The sequence below is a fragment of the Glycine max genome, chromosome 14 (genome assembly GCF_000004515.6).
Source record: "Glycine max cultivar Williams 82 chromosome 14, Glycine_max_v4.0, whole genome shotgun sequence".
NCBI lineage: Eukaryota > Viridiplantae > Streptophyta > Magnoliopsida > Fabales > Fabaceae > Glycine > Glycine max.
In genome coordinates this window covers 46515587-46535855 of record NC_038250.2, presented here as the reverse complement: position 1 = coordinate 46535855, position 20269 = coordinate 46515587, and the positions used below count along the sequence as shown (strand labels likewise).

The 20269-nt window shown below is 31.7% G+C and overlaps 2 protein-coding genes and 1 pseudogene across 2 annotated transcripts; 2 read left to right on the top strand and 1 right to left on the bottom strand.

Annotated features, from left to right (window-relative positions):
- Nucleotides 1–877: 877 nt before the first annotated feature.
- Nucleotides 878–7682, top strand: LOC100813133 (beta-glucosidase BoGH3B-like; annotated as a pseudogene).
- A 2830-nt stretch (nt 7683–10512) lies between these two features.
- Nucleotides 10513–13482, top strand: LOC102669241 (uncharacterized). Its single transcript, XM_041009068.1, has 5 exons — nt 10513–11080; nt 11174–11461; nt 12505–12693; nt 12784–13009; nt 13103–13482. Exons 1-5 carry the CDS (start codon nt 10724–10726, stop codon nt 13480–13482), a joined length of 1440 nt encoding a protein of 479 aa, XP_040865002.1. The 5' UTR covers nt 10513–10723.
- Nucleotides 13483–17281: 3799 nt separating this feature from the next.
- On the bottom strand, nt 17282–19630 carry MYB57 (MYB transcription factor MYB57). The gene is made up of 2 exons (NM_001248746.3): nt 18558–19630; nt 17282–18185 (listed from the first exon to the last, which is right to left on the bottom strand). Exons 1-2 carry the CDS (start codon nt 18989–18991, stop codon nt 17696–17698), a joined length of 924 nt encoding a protein of 307 aa, NP_001235675.2. The 5' UTR covers nt 18992–19630; the 3' UTR covers nt 17282–17695.
- Between the last annotated feature and the right edge of the window lie 639 nt (nt 19631–20269).

Sequence of the window (20269 nt, the reverse complement as noted above, 5' to 3'; positions counted from 1 at the left end):
CTTACCATTTTCTAAAATTCTATTTTTTTTACTAAAAAAACTTTTTTTAATTTATTTATGAAAAATGGAATGTTATAAATATAATTTGTTTGATTGATCATTAGGAATCTTTAGATAAGTTTCCTAGGGATAAAAAAATTAAGCATATTATATCATTTAATAAAATTAAAGCTTAAATATACTTTTGATCCCTAATATAATTTAACTTTTTCGTTTGTTTCCTAATAAATTTTTATTTTGTGTTGAGTCCCTAATAAAATAATAATTTTGTTTTTGGTTTTGACACTTTATTTAGTCCCTAATAAATAGTGAATTTTGTGTTTATTTTCGGTTAATTTTTTTTTCATTTGTAATTAGTTAAGACAAACAAAATATATTAATTTATCAAGAGTAAATATAAAATCCGTTGATTTATTAGATATTAAAACAAAATTATCAAGAAAAAAAAAATTGTTATTTTAGCATGAACTAATGCAAAACAAAAATTTATTAAAAATTAAACATAAAAATTGAATATTTATTAAGAATAATAAATATATTTAAGTCAAAAATTCATAAAAAATAACATAATATTTTTTCTATAATAAATGAAAAATTAAAATTGAGAAAGGAAGATTCTCACTTCCTGTTGATAAAGTTTTTGTGATAAACTGACTTAAAAACATTTTTAAAAAAATATTATTTTCCAAGTTTTTTTTTAAATACACCCCAAAGATGAAAAATTAAGTTTCACAACCTATTATTCCCCAAAAATAAAAAATTTCTTCTCTCCTACTATACGTTCCCTTAATGTAAACCGTTGATAAAAAAAAAAATTAAGTTTTACTCATGAGTGGTTGATTCGAGGGATTTATGTTGCTGCTGCTGCTACTCCCCCTATTATTTTGTTGTACAATTGAATCACTAAGATTAGAACTTAATACTTCATGCAACTTACTCAAATTTTCTGACTCTGGCCTGAACTTAGTGGAATTTTAGGTAAGTACTAATTATTATTAGTATTGAAAAAGTGAAGGGATAAGTTTCCAAATTAAAAAATTAATGCGAAGAAAATTTATGTTGACTTGAAGATAGTAAAGTTGGTTTCTTGTATGTTGTAAGTCTGTATAAGGTTCCATTCTGGCGTCAAATCTGCATGACAGAGGAGCGAAGCAGTTTGAGAGTTACATTACAATACATGGATTGTGTCTACATGAATCCTCAGGAACCCATTGAAGCACGTGTCAAACACCTTCTTTCTCTTATGACTTTGAAGGAGAAGATTGGTCAAATGACACAAATTGAGCGCTCAGTGGCTACCCCTTCTGCCATCAAACACTTCTCCATTGGTATCTATAAAATTTGTTGAAGCCTCAGCATGTGCTTTCATTAGTTGAATGTGTTTTGATGAGTTGAAGCCTCTGCATGTGCTTTTTCTTTAGTACTTTCATGTTGGTAAGTTGTGTGTGTTTAGTGCTCCACACAATGGACGTTTTGAGAAGGTACTGGTACTGTCTTCTGATTCGGCCGATATGGTGGATGGGTTTCAGAAGTTGGCACTTGAATCACGGTTAGCCATACCAATCATTTATGGGGTTGATGCTATTCATGGTAATAGTAGTGTCTATGGTGCTACTAGATTTCCTCACAATGTTGGTCTTGGAGCTACCAGGTTGGTATGCATTTTGTTTTACTTTTTCTTGGGGATCACTTTGTTGTGATTTGATTTGCATCTTTGAAATTTTAGCTGTTCACTCCTGCCATGAATTTTCCAATTGACTTTGATTTGCTAGAAAAAGAGTAAAGTCTCAAATTGGTCTTCTATTTTCTCTTTCAAACATACATAACAGTTCCTATAAAAAATAGTTACTTTTAGATTTTATAGGAAATAATTTGGTGACAATAACTTCTAAAGGACCAATGTAGTGACATGTTAATTTTTGGAAGACCAACCTAAGGATTTGCAGTAGAAAAGATTCCTGCTTGGAACCAAAATTTTCAAAATATAATCATTCCACACGAACAAGTAGTTATAGAGACGTTTCAATGTTGATCAGAGTTGAAACTTGAGGGATTATGTGCATTTTTGCTGGTTATATGAAACCATCCAGATCCAGACCTTTTTGTCATAGCAAAAGATGTTCAAGACCAAATAATTTCAAGTTCTTATGTTCTTGATTTTTATGGGAAAGTCACCTCTTGATTTGACCAGAGATTACACCTTATGCTCAAGTAAATTGTGTTTGTCTGGACAAAGAATTGGAGCTACAACATCACTTGAACTCAGAGCAAGTGGATTTCACTATACTTTTGCTCCCTGTGTGGCAGTAAGGCATCATAGCCACCTTCTGAACTAGTTATGCAGATAAATTAACATTAACTATAGCTGTGTCTGTGTTTTGCTATGTGGCATTTCCCTTACAGTTAACACTTATTCATAATTATGTTGTGCATAATGGATAAATCTCACTTGAAAGGAAACAACACAATTTAATTTGCTAAAGAAATAAAGAAACTCAGAACATCAAATTTCTGTGGGAGATTTTTCATTTGATTTCTACTGTGAATGTTGTGGAGGCTTTCTCATTTTGTAAACTGGAATATTAATACCTTCTTGTAGATAATCACTTGAATTCCGGTCTGCATCAAATGGAACTCAAATAAAAAGATGTACAAATACATTTTCCATGACTGGCTAATAACCTTATTACCTGATTTGCTATAAGGATCATTTATGCAAGTAATGTAATGTTAGTATGTGACTGTACAACAGTGCTCAATGTATATTGAACAAAAAGCATATCAGAATTCATTATTGGCTAAAAGTCATTTCATTCAATTAATAGAATTTTGACATTGGTCAGCGCGTGGCTTGGTACTTTTTACTAACACATCCACAAAAAGGGTTCTCTCTCTAATGTTTCTTCTTTCTACAAAAGCATACAGATGAGACTTACAATTTTTTGCTTAAATACTTCCTGGCTAATTAAGATATACATGTTGTGTCTCTTTTTCTTTAATTTATGCCTCCTAAAATTTTCTTCTTAGCAAATAGTAGATGAAATGAGAATGTGCAACTCACTAGGATAGGTGAATGGACAGGTATGCGAAGATCTTAGATGGGGAAGATGCTACGAGAGTTACAGTGAAAACACTGAAATAGTCAGAAAGATGACTTCTTTTGTTTTAGGCTTGCAGGGCCATCCTCCAGAGAGACAGCCAAGGGGCTACCCATTTGTGGCTGGGAGGTAGACAGCAGAGACCAATATAACTTCCATTGCAAATAAAATTTACATATCTTTATTAAATTGTGAAATGTATACTGCCATTTAATAGCAACTTATAGAGAATTGCCTACAGGAGGACAATAAATATTTTTTCCTTTCGTTATCATTTTATTTTTATTTTTTTAGTGGATCATTTTCCCTAGATTCTGAATTCACTTTAGAAAAAAAAAATTAAAAAAGAAAAACCCCTGTGAGTGCCTGTTGAACTTATTGACAAAGGGACAGACTCCCTTTCTTGTCATTTTGGGTGAGAAACAAGATTTTGCTCCAGGATGTATTTTACCTTCTATCATACTCAGTTCTACTGTAAAATGTTACATACTACTGACTATTGATTTCAAAATATTAAATATGTTAAATATTTCCAAGTCTGTACACTCACCTATTGTTTGTTTCTGTGCATGGGGAAGACTAACTATGATAATTAAAACTCAGTACTATGTTAGCATCTCTATATTTTCATCAAAATCACTTTCATACATCTAATTGTTACTTCAGGAACAATGTTGTTGCATGTGGCAAGCATTTTGTTGGAGATGGAGGTACAGAGAAAGGTGTAAATGAGGGTAATACCATACTATCATATGAAGATTTTGAAAGGATCCACATGGCCCCTTAAGTGGACTGCATAGCTAAGGGAGTTTCTACAATCATGGTCTCATATTCCAGGTGGAATGGAAACAAACTCCATGGTCACCATTTTCGGCTTAATGAAGTTTTGAAAGAAAAGCTGGGCTTCAAGGTAGCTTTTTTTTCTTTCTAAAACTTGTGTCTTAGTCAATGGCCAAATTAATCAAATTGCCTTGTAAGTGATGTTCATTTATTGGAGAGCTTCACTTGTATTTCTTAATTCAGGGTGAAGTGTAATAAGATACTACAGAGCATGATTGAAGCTGTTTTGCATTTTCTTTTATTTGTGAAATCAAATAAAGCATTGTGTATAGACATTTGTTTCACTGTAGGGATTTGTGATTTCTGAATGGGAGGAAATTGATGAATGCCAACCTTATGGGTCAGATTATCGTCATTGCATCTCCACTGCCATTAATGCTGGAATTGACATGGTACAGATCTTTAATTCCCATAAAAAAAATAGTACAGATTGCTTGGTTTCATTTTATATTCATTTATGTATTCAATAAAATATGCAGGTGATGGTTCCTTTTAGATTTGAAATATTTATTGAAGAGTTGATGTCTCTAGTTCAATTAGGGGAAATACCAATAGCAGGAACTGATGATGCTGTTGAGCGCATTTTGAGGGTGAAGTTTGCTGCTGAACTTTTTGAGTTTCCTTTAACTGACAGATCTTTGCTCGATGTAGTTGGTGGCAAGGTAAGCAAAATTCAGCTCAGTGAATTTCTATTTCAAGTATTTAGGCTACATTCACATAATCTTATTTGAATATTTTAACTTGCATCAAAGTCTGATCAAACTGAATTAGTTTCAACATCATCTTGGTGTCTCAACAATAATTTGATTCAGTGGCGGATCCAGAAATTTTACTTAGTAGAGGTAAGGAAATAGTCTATAATAAAATGGTTTATTTTTTTTTTTTCCTCTAACTTATTTTGCTAGTTCAATTTGGTACTCTTATTATTTGCATGTTCAATTAGGTCATGTTTTTTTTTCAAATAATTCAATTAGGTATTTTACTTTTAAAGTTCAATTAGGTACTTTATTTTTTAAAATGAGTTTAATTTGATCTTATTTAAAACCAATTCAGGTTCTACTTATTAAAACTTTTGGAGCAAATGAAAGAATAATGAGACTAAATTGAATCCATTTTAAAAAATAAAAGACCTAATTGAACCTTTTAAAAGTAAAGGACCATATTGAACCATTTTTAAAAAACTACATGACCTAAATGATTCAAGGAATAGCAACAAGTGGTCACAATTTTTCCTTTTTTCTATTTGTTTGGGATTGTGTCAAGGTGTATTTTTGTGTCACTGACTTATCACTTATTTAGTACTAGAGGTGTGTGAATGGTAAAAATTAAAATAATAAAGTGGTAAAATTAATATCAGCATATTCTCTTTTTTATCTTATAATTTTGTTTATTCATTTTAAAAAATATATGTTATGGGGGCAAGACTTATTTTTTTATGGAGGCAAAAAAATTCTTAAATATGTTTAAAAAAAAATAAAAATCTTGTGGAGGCTATTGCCCCCACAGCTCCTAACATGCATCCACCAGTGATTTGATTAATACATATAATATGTGACCTTTAGTAGGCTTTATTTTGTGTTTTGCATACTAAAGTTCCTATCATGTGACAACCAAAATCAGTTCATAATTACTTTTTAAAAACAAATTTGTTATTAAAAAACATCCATAGAATGTCTGCCTTTTTATAGTTTCCTTATAGTGCGAAAGAAATTTAGGAACTAAAAAAATGAACAGACCTCCCTTTTTCTTTTTTCTTTTTTTGGTGTACATGAACAGACTTCCTTGTTTCTAAGCAAATATAAATGTCTGCAAACTGCGGTGGCATTACTCCTATGAATTAAAAGATTAATGGTGAGAAAGCAAAAAAGAGAGGATAAAAATGTTTCTAAAAGATATACTATGTGTTTGGAAACACAGTCATGATGTGATAAACCATGTTTGAGTACCCAAAAACACAGAAGCTATATTTATTAGCTTCAAAGAGAATGTGATAAATCACATCATAAACTTGTAAGCAAACACGGCTTATAGTATAAGAGAAAGGAATTGCTAGATTGCCCCGAGGGCAATGAATAAGGAAATAGTATGGGGGTATCCAAATTTCAAAGAGCGTGTGATATTCTCTTTTTTAAGTAATTAAGACCAGTTCTTGGTTAGCATCACTCAAACAAAAATGTTGCAACTTAGACTGTTGTACAGGAGAAAAAAATATCCTAATTAATCAGAATTTGTATCACTATTGCTCCTTTTTAAAGTAAAAATAAAAATATGTTTGCCAAAATGTCAACTTTTTATACTTTTTTATCATCTGGTTATTTATGTGCAACCAATGCTTTACCATATAATTGTTTCTACAGCTACATAGAGATCTAGCACGTAAAACAGTTCAAAAGTCCTTGGTTCTGTTGAAAAATGGAAAGGATCCTAGTAAACCCTTTCTTCCACTGAACAGGAATGCTAAGAGAGTCCTTGTTGCTGGAACTCATGCTCATGATATTGGGTATCAATGTGGAGGATGGATAGGTACTAAGTATGAATCTAGTGGCCAGATCACAATCGGTAAGCCAATGTTTGTTTTGTTTCCAACACTATATATGTTCATTCGTTCATCAATCTTAATGCAACTTTGGATTTTAGAAGAGTTCATGTTTTGATTGTATGCTATTGAAATAAATTATCTACCCCATTACCTTGTCCTAATTTTCAACCATATATGTCTATTAAAATATTTCCTTATTTTATAGAATTGTTTTTTCTTTTGTCACATTATTGGGCTGTGAATGGTTGCTAGGTCCCTTATATGACTGCAATTTCAGGCACAACTATCTTGGATGCTGTTAAGGAAGCTGTGGGGAATGAAACAGAAGTTATTTATGAGCAATGTCCATCAACAGACATCATAGAACGTAGCGACGTTTCTTTTGCCATCGTTGTGGTCAGAGAAGGTCCCTATGCCGAGTGTGGAGGTGACAATTCAGAGCTTGTAATCCCATTTAATGGAGATGGAATCATAAACTTGGTTGCTGATAAAATCCCAACACTTGTGATCCTTATATCTGGAAGACCTTTTCTCTCAGAACAGTGCCTATTGGAAAAGATAGATGCTCTTGTTGCTGCATGGTTGCCAGTTACTGAAGCACAGCGAATCACAGATGTTATATTTGGAGATCATGACTTCAAAGGTCAACTACCAATGACTTGGTTCAGAAGAGTTGAACAACTTGATCAACCAGTTGGAGTTAGTTCATGTGACCCCTTGTTCCCTCTTGATTATGGACTAAAATATGGTAAGGAGAATTTACATGACTAAGTACATAAATATCCAAAGAGTTGTTCAAAGATTCAATATGTGGAGTTTGTAAACAATCTTTGCCCTTGGCACTAATCTTTTATCTTACCAATTCATGCATGTATGATACTATCAGTTACCCTATTGAAATTTGTATGTCCATGACATTTCCACTAACTAATGAACTTTGAGGATGACCATGATTGAATGTATGTACCAAATTGTCTTATTTTTGTGTCTCATGTTATTTATTGCATATTTCAAGCTTCTTGATTGGCCAAGCTGATCTATGTTATAATGTTGTTGAGAGGACATGTCCTTTACCGTTTCTATTTCTCCATAAATGCCTAAATTATTAACCTTGTTGCCTGATATTATGGTCTATTCCCACACACATTGGTGAGAAATCTTTGATGTGATGCACCCGCTATCAGTCATTGTGCTACTTAAAGCCCCACTATATAGTACACTGTTAGATTATGGGCCAATAATAGCACCCTAGAGAATGATACCCACTTTTCTCACAGCCTTTAGACGTGATTTCTGATTAATAATTCCATTTGCAAAGGACTTAAGCATTGGTTGCAAAGTTTGGTTAGAAAAAAAAATCATAAAGTGCATATTATCATGTATTGAGTACTTAATTTGATTTTAATATATATTTCATTTTCATAGCGTTACCAATGCTCCAAATTGTTTTATTTCAGCAACAGAATTTTATGAGAGCTGGATTGTATTTCCTTTGAAAGATACGAAAAATTAGTTTCTGTTGTGGCTATTTTATTGATCAGCGGGAAGCTAATATATATAGCCACAACGTGCAGCAACAAACAGCCGCAACATCCCAAAGCTTCCAACGAAAAAAGAGTGAAGCTAAACCTCCCTAATGTGCAAAAAGGCTTCTAACGTATAGGAAAAATAATAGACCCAGTAAAGTAAAATTCCTAGAAGATAGGAACAAAAACATAAGAAATAAGAAAAGCCTCCTTTATTTTTTAAAATTTATAATTTTGATTCATTTATTTTAAAATAGAGATATTTAGTCTTCATATTTTTTAAAAATTTATAATTTTAGTTTTTCTAGTTTAAAATAGAGACATCTAATTTTTCAATTTTATAAAATTTGAGAATTTCATCCTTTCATTAAATTTAAAATATTAATGGGTAAGAGATTAACCTGATTTAGTCCAAATTTATTATTGTGGTACAAGATTATTTGTTTAATCCCTGTCATAGATTATTTTAATTTTCTAACTATCAACACTTTTAGTTTGAGAGAATTATCAAAATTGAAAATTTTATAAAAATTGAGGGATTAAATATCTCTATTTTAAAATAGGGAAATCAATATAATGGGAATTAAATATCTTTATTTTAAATTAAAATGAAAAAAAAAATAAAATTATGGATTTAAAAAAATAAGGGTACCAAATTTGCATTTAAGTTTGAAAAAAAAGGATACTATATTTATCTTTAAATTTTAAATTATAAAATAAATATTTTTCCAACTGTTATTGGGTTGTAATTAGCCGGTGCATGTGTTTAATGGAAAGTAAGATTAAAGTGGTAAAGCTTCATTTTAATACCACTTGCAAAAAAAAAAACACTTCCTTTTAGAAAAGTTGGTGGTTTGTCTGGTCAAATATCATGCTGGTCCATTAGACTTATACTGTCATGCATTCTTGACTTCACAGGAAAAATGTGACTTGATTATTGTTTTATTAGGCGTTTCAAATTGCAGGGATAGCGAAAGGGAAGATCATCCTAAAATTCTCAATAACTTCAGAATTATCTTATGAGCCTAATGAACATAAAGTTAATTAGAAAAAAAATTGAAGTTAACCTTCCTAAAATGGGACATTTTTCTGTTAAAAACACGGTTAATTCATATACGCATGTGGTGTATCCTAAGCAACTGTAAAACAAAAAATAAACTAGAATGCTAGTTTTGGTGGATGATATTTATTTGTTCTTCGAGATTGAAAATATTGAAGACAATTCATGTCATTTCCATAAGTTCACCCCTCCTAATAGATTTAAACTCGGGACTACTATATGCTGAATTACAGGGGCCTTGCCCCCTCTCCCTTAAAGACCCTTTGTGTAAATATGAGAAAGAAAAAAAATAAAAATAAAAAATATTAATAAAAAAAGTATATAAGAAAGAAAATTATGTGACTCTATTTTGTCATTTTGGTTTAAGCATCTATCTTTTGAACTCGATAAACTTGTCCATATATAATAGTCATTAGGTTCACGAAATATTTAAGCATGTATACTTAATTATCTCCTTGAAAAGTATTAGAGCTGGGGTGTATTGGATTAAGATTTCAAAGGATTTTAAAAGACTTTTTTATGATTAAAAAGTCTTGTGATATTCAATCAAGACTTTTATAAAATATAAACAAATCTTGTGGTATTCAATTAAGACAATAAAGATTTTTTTTTCAGGGCAACAAAATCTGTTGGTATTCAATTGAGATTTCTTACCACTTTTAAAATGTCTTTTGATATTCAAAAGTAAATAGATTTTGATGGATTCTTTTGTGGAATGGATTTTGAGAGACTTTTTAGTTAGAAATACACATAAAATACTCCTCCAACAATCTCACCCAAACCTTTGAGACTTTTCATAATCTTCCAAAGACTTTTTCTTCTCCTGCCGAACAAGACACAAACCACTACCAGGTTCATTCTCTTACAACTTTTCAATCAATTTTACCTATTTTTTTAATGGCAACCGATAGTCAATATTGTTCATACTATATGTATATTACGCAAATCAAAAGAAAAGGGTGTTGTATATGCTTCAAGATTTCGTATTCATATTGTTTTCAACGTCCAGGCAATGAATATGCATCAAAAGAATGGCAATTGATGTGCATCAAGATTTCATATTGCTTTTTTTTTAGTACTGTATATGCAAATCAAAATAAAAAACTCTTTTTTTTTCTGTTTCTTCAACTTGTTTTTTTACAACGTCCATTATTATTATTATTATTTTCTTGTGTTATTATTAAAATGTTAATTATTAATGTGTTATTATTTTTTTTTGACAGCGTGTTATTATTATTATTATTGTGTTAATAATTTTTTAATTGTTATTGTGTTATTATTATTGTTATTTTGTTAATAGTTTTTTTTAAATGATTTTATGATATATGAGTATTATTTTTATGGAAAATGCTAACATGTGCCCTTAAGACACTTGTTAGTGTATTATGTATAGAAATTTTGTATTGAAAGTTGTGCAATTTACTTTTTTAAAAGTAAAAAATTATTGTTTTTAAGACATAGTTACTATTGGAAGTATCCTTAACATGTGTCCTAAGTGCGCATGTTAGCATGACCCTTATTTTATTATTAGGTAGTTTTTTATTGGTTTTTCTATTGAATTGTATATTATTCGGGATATAGTCACTATACTTTTGACAATTAGGAAACAATAACTATTTTTGTCAAATAACTAGTTTCTTATATATATATTAGCGATCAAATGGGGGATTCACAAGAAAATAACAAAGGAAAGAGTAGAGACAAAGATAATTATGTATCTTGGACTATGGAGGATACCAATGAGTTGTTGCACCTCTTGGTGGATGCTATGAATAGGGGATTGCGTGATGCCAATGGGTCACTTAGCAAACAAAATGTAGAACGAATAATACTTCCTCAACTCAATGCAAAAACTAAATTCCCTAAAACTTATAGTCATTATTTGAGTCAGATGAAGTGGTTTCGAAACCAGTATAACATGATGTCAACCCTTATGCGCAACAACTCTGGCTTTGGATGGGACCCAATTGGAAAAACTTTCACTGCTCATGAGGATGTATGGAAAGATTACTTAAAGGTGAGCTAAGTTCATAATCTTTTAAATATATTAATAGTTATAAATTTAGTAAATTATAATATTTGTAGTATATTAACAATGATTTTTTTTTAGTCCCACCCAAGTCACAGCAAACTTCGAGGAAAAAGTATGGTTGATTATGAGTATTTGAAGATCGTTGTTGGGGGTGGAGTTTCTAGCAGGAATAATTCTATATCAGTCGATCCAGATGATACTGATGCAACAACTTTTGAGCCAGAAAATAGAACTGTTGGGATAGAAGAATTTTCATATGATCCTAATAGTGATACATTCATAACACCAAATAACTATGAACCAGCATATCAGCCTCCATCACCAAACCAACCAAGTCCACCATCCCACCCCCCTTTAGATTCAGAGGTTCCCATAGAAAAACAAAACTGTCACAAGCGAAGGAGATCCGAGTATGGAGGGAGTTCAAGCACTGTTGGGATCAACAATTAAGGCAACGTTCTGGAAAATCTTTCTGTTGGCATTGGGACTATTGCTGTGAATTTTGAAAAAATATCCAACATGATGGAGAAAAGAGAAAAAGATAGAGATAGAGATAGAGAGCTCGAGGGTATTATTTGGGATGTTATAAAAGAAATTCCAAATTTGGATGACATAACGCGTTTCAAGACAGCTGAATTGTTAAATACTAAAGCAAAAAAGGATTTTTTCTTGAAGATGTCACCGGAAGAACGCTCATCTTGGATAAACTTTAAGTTAGGGAATAATTAATATTTTGATCATCTATTATTAACATATTATTTTAAACATCGTGAGTTTGTTGAACTATATCTTTTGGGTCTCTATTTTGGTTGAAGTATTTGGTTTGTTTTTTGGTCGAACTATTATGGTTGTATTTTGGTTGAAATATTTGGTTTGTTTTTTGGTCGAACTATTATGATTGAAGTATTTAGGTTATATATTTTGTGAAATTGTTGTGGTTAAACTTTAGTTATATTTATTTTATATATGAATTTGTATTAACTTTGATATTAACTTTGATATTGACTTATAACCATGACCATGACATAAAGAACGAAGAAATGGATGGAGATATATATAATGAAGATACAAATGATGAAGATATAGATGACGAGGAAACAAATGAAGAATTTTATGAAGCCACATACACATATGTGATGGAAATTTATGCTTTAATAGATATATTAAATCAGTTTTTGAATATGATGCGTGGTGAACATATTGAACGTCCATTAACTCGACGACAAATTACTAGTCGGGGATATGACTATATACACAAAGCATTAAACAATGATCTTGCAATCTTTCGACAAGTATATAGGATGTATCCTGATGTATTTTGAAAGTTGTGCACGATTATAAGAGAAAAAACACCTTTGGAGGATACAAGATTTATTTGTGTTGAAGAAATGCTTGCATCATTCCTACAGATTGTCGGCCAGAACACTCGATATTGTGTAATCCGCAATACATTTGGCCGATCACAATTTGCTACAAGTGAAAATTTTCACAAGATTTTGAAAGCTCTAAACTCATTAGCACCTGATTTAATGGTTAGACCAGGCTCAACTGTGCCTGCAAAAATAAGGGAAAGCACAAGGTTTTATCCTTATTTTAAGGTATGTGATCATTATCTAATTATAACAAAATTATAATTATAATTGTGATTATTATAATAATATTTATGATTATTGATACACACACTTTAGGATTGCATTGGAGCTATTGATGGTACACATATTCCCGCATCAGTAAAAGGACGAGATGTAAGCAGTTATCGTGATCGTCATGGAAATATATCACAAAATGTATTAGCTGCTTGTAACTTTGATTTGGAATTCATGTACGTTCTTAGCGGGTGGGAGGGTTCAGCACATGATTCCAAGGTGTTAAGTGATGTTTTGGCAAGGAAGAATGGACTTAAAGTGCCCCAAGGTAAGTATTATCTGGTGGATTGTGGATTTCCTAATCGACGCAAATTTTTAGCCCCATATCGAGGTGTACGATATCATCTACAAGATTTTGCAGGTCACGGTAATGACCCTGAAAATGAAAAGGAATTATTTAATCTTCGGCATGCATCCTTAAGGAATGTGATTGAGAGGATATTTGGTATTTTTAAATCGCGGTTCACAATTTTTAAGTCAGCACCTCCATTTCTATTTAAAACACAAGTAGAGCTTGTATTGGCATGTGCAGCACTTCATAATTTTCTTCGCAAAGAATGTCGTTCTGATGAATTTCCAGTGGAACCTACTGACGAGTCTTCATCTTCATCTTCAGTGTTACCAAATTACGAAGACAATGATCATGAACCCATTGTTCAAACACAAGAGCAGGAACGAGAAGATGCTAATATATGGAGGACTAATATAGGTTCAGATATGTGGAGAAATGCTAATAATTAGGCGAACATGAAGTGAGAATCACTTTGTTATTATTTTTTTAGGCAATAATGACTTTGTTATTAAAAGGTTTAAAATTTCTATCGTTTTTATTTTCTTTATTCAAACATTATAATTTATTTATCATCTTTTTCATTCACTTTTGTAACTTCCGTTATTTTTTTGTTTAAAATGTATTAATCTTTCAAAATCTTAAAAATCCATAAAGTACTTTGAAATCTTAAAAATCTGTGTTAGAAATCCATTAAAATCTTGGGTTAAGAATCCTGATTGTAAAAAGTCTTTTAAAAAAAATCTTTTAAAATCTCACAAAATCAATACAATCCCACATAATCTTTTAAAATCTTCAAGATTGTTTTTGTCAAAATATTCTCTCAAAATCCCAATCCAATACACCCCAAAACAATAAGAACGCATGTCTTGGCGAATGCATGATATTCTTAATGGTGCAAGGTTTGTAAAAGTGGCACTTATGTGGTCAAAATAAACTTATAGAAGAAGAAAGTTACGACCAATGAAGATTTGCATCTTTAATCAAGTGTGCACAATAGGTTTATTTCAATTAGTGCTGCTTTTTTTGTGTATCAATGATGCACTTAATTGGCTTTAAGATTCTCCGTCCAAGAAAATATTGTGGGCGCGTCATTGTTCAAGTGAATGAGACAGAAAATGATTGGAGAGAAAGAATAAACAGCACATGGAATAATTAGTTGTTAGAATGCTTCCATATTCACAAGTTTAATCATGTTCGATCAGAAATTGACCACGACATTATTATATGTTGTTGAACTCTAGAACAGAGTTTATTTTATTTTACTTTTTGTCCTAAAAGAAAGAAAGTTTATTTTAAACGTATGAATTTTAACTTTTTCCAAACTAGATTTATTTAAAGACACTTCAAAATATGTTTGTGTAAGATTTTTTCACGATGCAATAATGATATATAAAGGACACTTTAATTTCATGTACTTTTATAAGCTACTATTATTTTCTTTTATTTGGAGGTGAGAAGAAATTAAAATAAACAGAAGGTTAGAGAGTAACGACAAAGTCATTGTGATAAAAATATACTTAATTATTAGATTCTGCTTATGAATATACTATTACTAACAGTAATTAGAGGAATGCTAATGATACTTTTAAACATATTCTTTTTAATATATTATATTATATTATTGTTTAAACTTTATTGAAAATTAAGAAATGATGAGTGTGGCTCATTAAATAAAGAGTGAATCAAGTGAGACTCACATAAATTTATATTTTTTTAATAAATTTAAAAAACTGTGGAGTATGTTTAAAAAAATGTATTACTAACCTTTCTCATTTTTACTATAAAGATATTGATTAAACGATTAATATATTAAAAGTTTTTTTTAGAGAAAAATGATAGAATGGGGAGGTAGTCTCAATACTAGCTATCAAATAGTGTTTCAATAACTACCTGGATGATGAATAAAGGTCCACTTAGAAGATTACTGTACAGGCTTACATGCAGTTTTACCTTTAGTGTGACTATGTACTCAACTAATCCTTAGATGTCTGAGTATCTACTACTGCATGAGGGTTATTTATCAAGCAAGATATTAATGATTTAAGGGAGAATCAAACAATCATTTATAGAAAAGATTAGACTGTTGTAAATCCTTAATCACTTATGTGAGTCCATGTTATCATTAATTAATGGTCAAAACTAGGTAGAGTTGGAGTTTATTTTATAATTTTTTCACATTCAAATATCTAATAAACATCTTTTGTCAATACAAGGAAAATTCTAATAAACATTTTAGAGCTACTAGTTAACATTCTCTTCAATTATTTGAGGTAGTAAATTATGATAGACCTCAATACTGTGTGTCATTGGATATCTATCATCAGCTCATAGACCCACTCTTTTTTGGGTGGTGGTAATATGGGAGGCCAAGAAGCTTAGGGGAGATTCTTCTTTCTTCTTTGAAAGTGACTCAACATGTGGTCAATGAATTTTCTTACCAACATATAATCCCAAAACCTACCCATATATTTAAAAAATAAACAAATCCACCATGAGATCTGATTGAGAAAAGGTAAAGATTGCTGTTGGCAAAAAAAAAAAAAAGAGTAGGTTGCCTCCATAAGTTAGATCAACAATTTGAGCCAATAAGGAGAGACAGTTAAAAATTTGTTTAATGGCCTGGTGTCCGTACATATAGAATCACAAAGACTATGATGCTTGGATTGTGTGTATACAGTATTATTATTACCCCACATGACCAAAACCTCTTTGTTAAGAATATATTGCTTGTCTAATCACTCTTGAATCCATCTTAGTACATAAATTATTCTAACTAAAAAATTAATAATCGACCTGTAAGGAGTCTTCCTCTTCTCATGGGATTCTTAAGAAGGATTTCACTAATTATCAAGAATTAACAAAGGAATAGGACCCCCCTTGTACGTGAAAAGAAAGTAGGTTATCCAATTCTCTAATACCTAAATTTGAGTGCAATCCAGGCCATAATTATAAATTCAGATTGATCTTAGTAAAAAGAAAAATACAAAGAAAAAGAAAGGGAACAGAGATCTTCACTAGTAGAATCCCGTAGGATACTTGTAGGGTTTCAATTGAAGCAATCTTTTGGGTGCATTTATATCTTCACTTCAAATTCAACTACTTTTGTCTCATCATACTAATAATGGGTTCTAGTACTTAATTTTTGTTACTAAAATCCCATTAGTTAACTTTTTGTCTGTCAGAGGAAATCACAGGATCTCTATGTTTCGAACAACATGAAGATCTTGTGATTTTGATGGGTTGTTTGCCAAGTTAAATAGTGGAGACATATGAAAAAAATGTTTCTGATAACCTCCTTCAGCTTTGTCAGTCATTACACAATGGTACAAATTCAGGTAAATTAATTGCAAATGCAAATTAGAGTATTTACCAGTGTAAATAACTCCATCAAATCTACATTCTAGCTGTTCAATTTACTCGTGTTGCAGGTACTTCTTACTATCTTACTATTACGGAGGTTTACTTAATCGGATGATCAAGACAAGGCCCAGCGTGAGACTAAGTTAAAAAAGTTAACATATATCTTTTGTTGAAAATTTCCATGTCATTAGCATCTTGCAACAGTGATTGCTAATAAATGTATCAATGTACACGGACTGTTGCCCTCTCTAGATTTCTGGTGCAGGGTGTTTTGATTTCATGTGCTTGTACAATTTCTTGTGTGTTTGTGTATGCATATTTGGTGTTCGGAAAATATTTGTAATATGACTAATAGTGTTTTTGCCTGTTTGTTTGCCTTAAAAATTTCAAACAGGTTTTTTTTCTCACACACCCTGGTGTGACTCTCCAAGTTGTTCTAATGTGAGTTACATTTAGATTGATGTTTATTCAAGTATTGATTTGATAGTCAATTAGAGTTGTGATATTGGCGTTGTGTCTCTTACATTTTCCATTTTCCACAAAGACGGATTCAAAGACGGTTTAAAACCGTGGAACATGTCAAAAAAACGATTTTAAAGGATTCTTTACTAGTAGTAATTGCACAAAGCAGATCAAGTTCCCAATACATGTATTTTTAATAACTTGTTGACATAAACTTTAATTTACCCTTGTCATGGAATCACTTTATTGTTGCATAGCATTTTAAACTTGTTAAGATACTAAACTTAGAGATGCCCTTCTGGTCTTTCACTAAGTGAACTAAAAGGGCTCTCCGAGGGTTGGTAGGTAAATTACTGATGCACAATATCTTTATGCACCTTAGTCTTACCATTGAATATCTAACCATTGACAAGGTATCAGATTATGTATTTCTCAAATAAAAGTTTGCTTTGAATTCAATTGCAGTAACAGTATCCTCCACATACAAATATATATGCCTATCTAGTTATCAAATTTGAAGTGCCTCTTTTCCTCTAAGTCGAAATTCCATTATTTATACACTTTGCTTGAAATCCATTATTCCCAGACAACAAAACCAACCAAGACCAACGTTTGGGACTTGGTTGCCTGCCACTCCTTTCAGGAAGTTCTTATTTGTTAAAGAAACAAATCTATGTACCTTCCTTCAAGTTCATAATAACTAACCAATAATCTAGGATATTCACATAAGAACTTAGGAAAAAGCTCAACTCAAGCACCGTACTTATTGAAATGGACAGAAGATTCTGGTTCTACTTCTACCCATTAATAATTCACTACAACAAGTTCTAATGCATGGAACTAGTGTTGTGAGGACTGTTGCATTTGGAAAACCATGTTCTGTGTCTGAGGTCCCAAGTAAGAAGACTCATGAAGATTCTGTCCCTCAATTTTAACCCCAAAGGAGTTAGCACCATAAGGAGACATGAAGACTCTTTCATGAGCAGGGTTGAGAGTCATAGCTACTCCTGTGTTAGACTGATTAGTCCACTGAAAATGAGTTCTGGGGGTAGTAGGAGTAGAATTTTGCTGCTGCGGCTGTGAGAGAACATGTGGTGAAGTGGATCTATTGGTGTCTTCTGAACAAGAAGTTGTGATGGTTTCTGTGAGATTCACTGTTGTTATGTCATGTATGCTGGCCCTCCTCTTGTCTTTGCCTCCTGAAAGTTGCCTTATGAAGTACTTCTGAGCATGGCTAGCAACCTGTGTTGGAGTTCTAGTAATCACGAAATTGCGAGAAATATTTCTCCAATCGCCTTTCCCATACTTCTTCAGACCCAATAGAAACAATCTGCAGAGAACATCAAAAGGAAGTTTAAACTCCAAATCTAGAAGTAAAGGACACAATTTTTTTAAAACTAACAAACTCACCCAAAAGACCTAGCTATCAATTGAAAATAAAAAGAAAAAGAAAAAAAAATCCAACCCTTTAATATCTACACAGAATTCTTGTCCCTACACCTCTAGCTTTAATTAACTTTAAATTCCATCCACCAATTGTAGCTTTTCACACAATCACCATGCTTTCAAACAGATACACATTCCCAGATGATCATAACATCATATATTAAAAATCTATATGTAAAGATACCGCTTAACACTAATCATAAATAATAAAAACAACAATATGTGTCAAAACAAATGCCAAAGGGTAAAAATTTACTTATGTTCCTCTTCAGTCCAAGGCACTCCTTTCTTCCTTTCATGCTCAATGGGTCTCACTGAGGAAGGTCTCTTTCCACATCCTTTAAACCCATCATAGCCAGGAGTGTTCACCCAATCTAAGGTGAAGGGTGAGATAGCAGTGCTACTATAGCCAGGAACTGGAATCAAACCAGCTTCTATATTGCTAACATCCACTTCCAACTCCTTGTACTGCCTTATCACATCAACCACTGTCTTTCCAGGAATCATCTCAGCCACTTTGTGCCACCGATCTGGGGTGTCCTTATCATGCACTGCAAGAGCATTTTCAAAGAGCTTGTTCTCTTCAGGGGTCCATTTTGTGCTCCTGCTATTATTTTCCACCAACCAATTGGTGTTGGAGTTTGGAGTACAAGAAGTAGGAGAAGAAAGGGTTATACTTTCCCACTTCATCAATTCAATTTACAAGCAAAAGCTACTGGTTCATACAATCAAATTTGGGCTTATTCAAAGGAAGATTGAAACTTGATGAGTGGAAACTGAGGAAGATAAGGCAGAGAGAAAATGATAACAGAAGTGGAGGTTTTACCACAACAATACTAAGGATAAATCCAGAAGCATTTTGAAGGGAATCGGAATCTAGAAAAGAGCCACTTGATCAAAAAAATCAGAGAGAATGCTTGAAATTGATGTTCAATGAAGACTATTATCTGTTAGCCAATTGGTCTAAATTCTAACAAGATAAAACCCTGCAAACCCAATGAATTTCCCTCAAAGATACCAAAATGGAACTGAGACAGAATCACAGAAAGCAATAATAACCCCAGAAATTAAAAAAAAAAAAAAAGATGGAACTTTTTAGTGAGAAAAAAATAGAGAAAGCGAGTGAAGAAGCCAAACACAACGAATGTGATGAGTGTTAATTAGTAAACAACTGAAAGAGTCAAGAGTCTATGAGAGCAACTGAGGGTAGAGAAAGACTTATTCAAAAAAAAGAAAAAAAAAACTGTTCTTTCTCCCTTTTTCCTTGTCTGTGTAACAAGGAAAAGAGAAGAAATAGTAATAAACAAAACAACTCAGCACAAAAAAAAAAAAAAAAAAAATTATAGGCAAGACCAGCTAAGTGCAAGCTGAAAAGCAAGTGACCATGCTTAAATTTAAACAAAATTGCTAATAATATTTTTTTCAAGAGAGGAACCACCTAAACAAAAGTGATGAAGTTGGTGTTGTTGAGCTGTGATTGGATATAATGTGATTGAGGGGACTATGTCTGCAACTATATCAAGAAAGGTCTCTCTTACTATATAATGGACACTGTTGGTTCTGTGCATTTTTCAGGAAAATAATAATTAATAAATTAATTACTTCATAGACTTGCAAATTGCAATAGTTTTCTTAATTCATAAAAATAATAATTTAAACATTTTTTAATTTTCTTTTCTTCCATTGGTTGGAATTGCGACAAGAAATGTGGATTGGCAGCTCATCATAAATGATGGAAGAGCCACCTGCTACGCACTAGTCAATGATGTTCAGCCCACAACAATTCTTAATTTCTTATACTAGCATCCAAACATATTAAGCCAACTGTTTAATTTATTTTTAAAATTAATTTGAAATTTTTATGTTAATTTTTCTATTTAAGAATTTTGTTAAAGTAAGGACGGGATTAAAAGGATAGTAATTAATATTATTTTAAATTTATGAATAAACAGATAAGTAAAAGCAAAA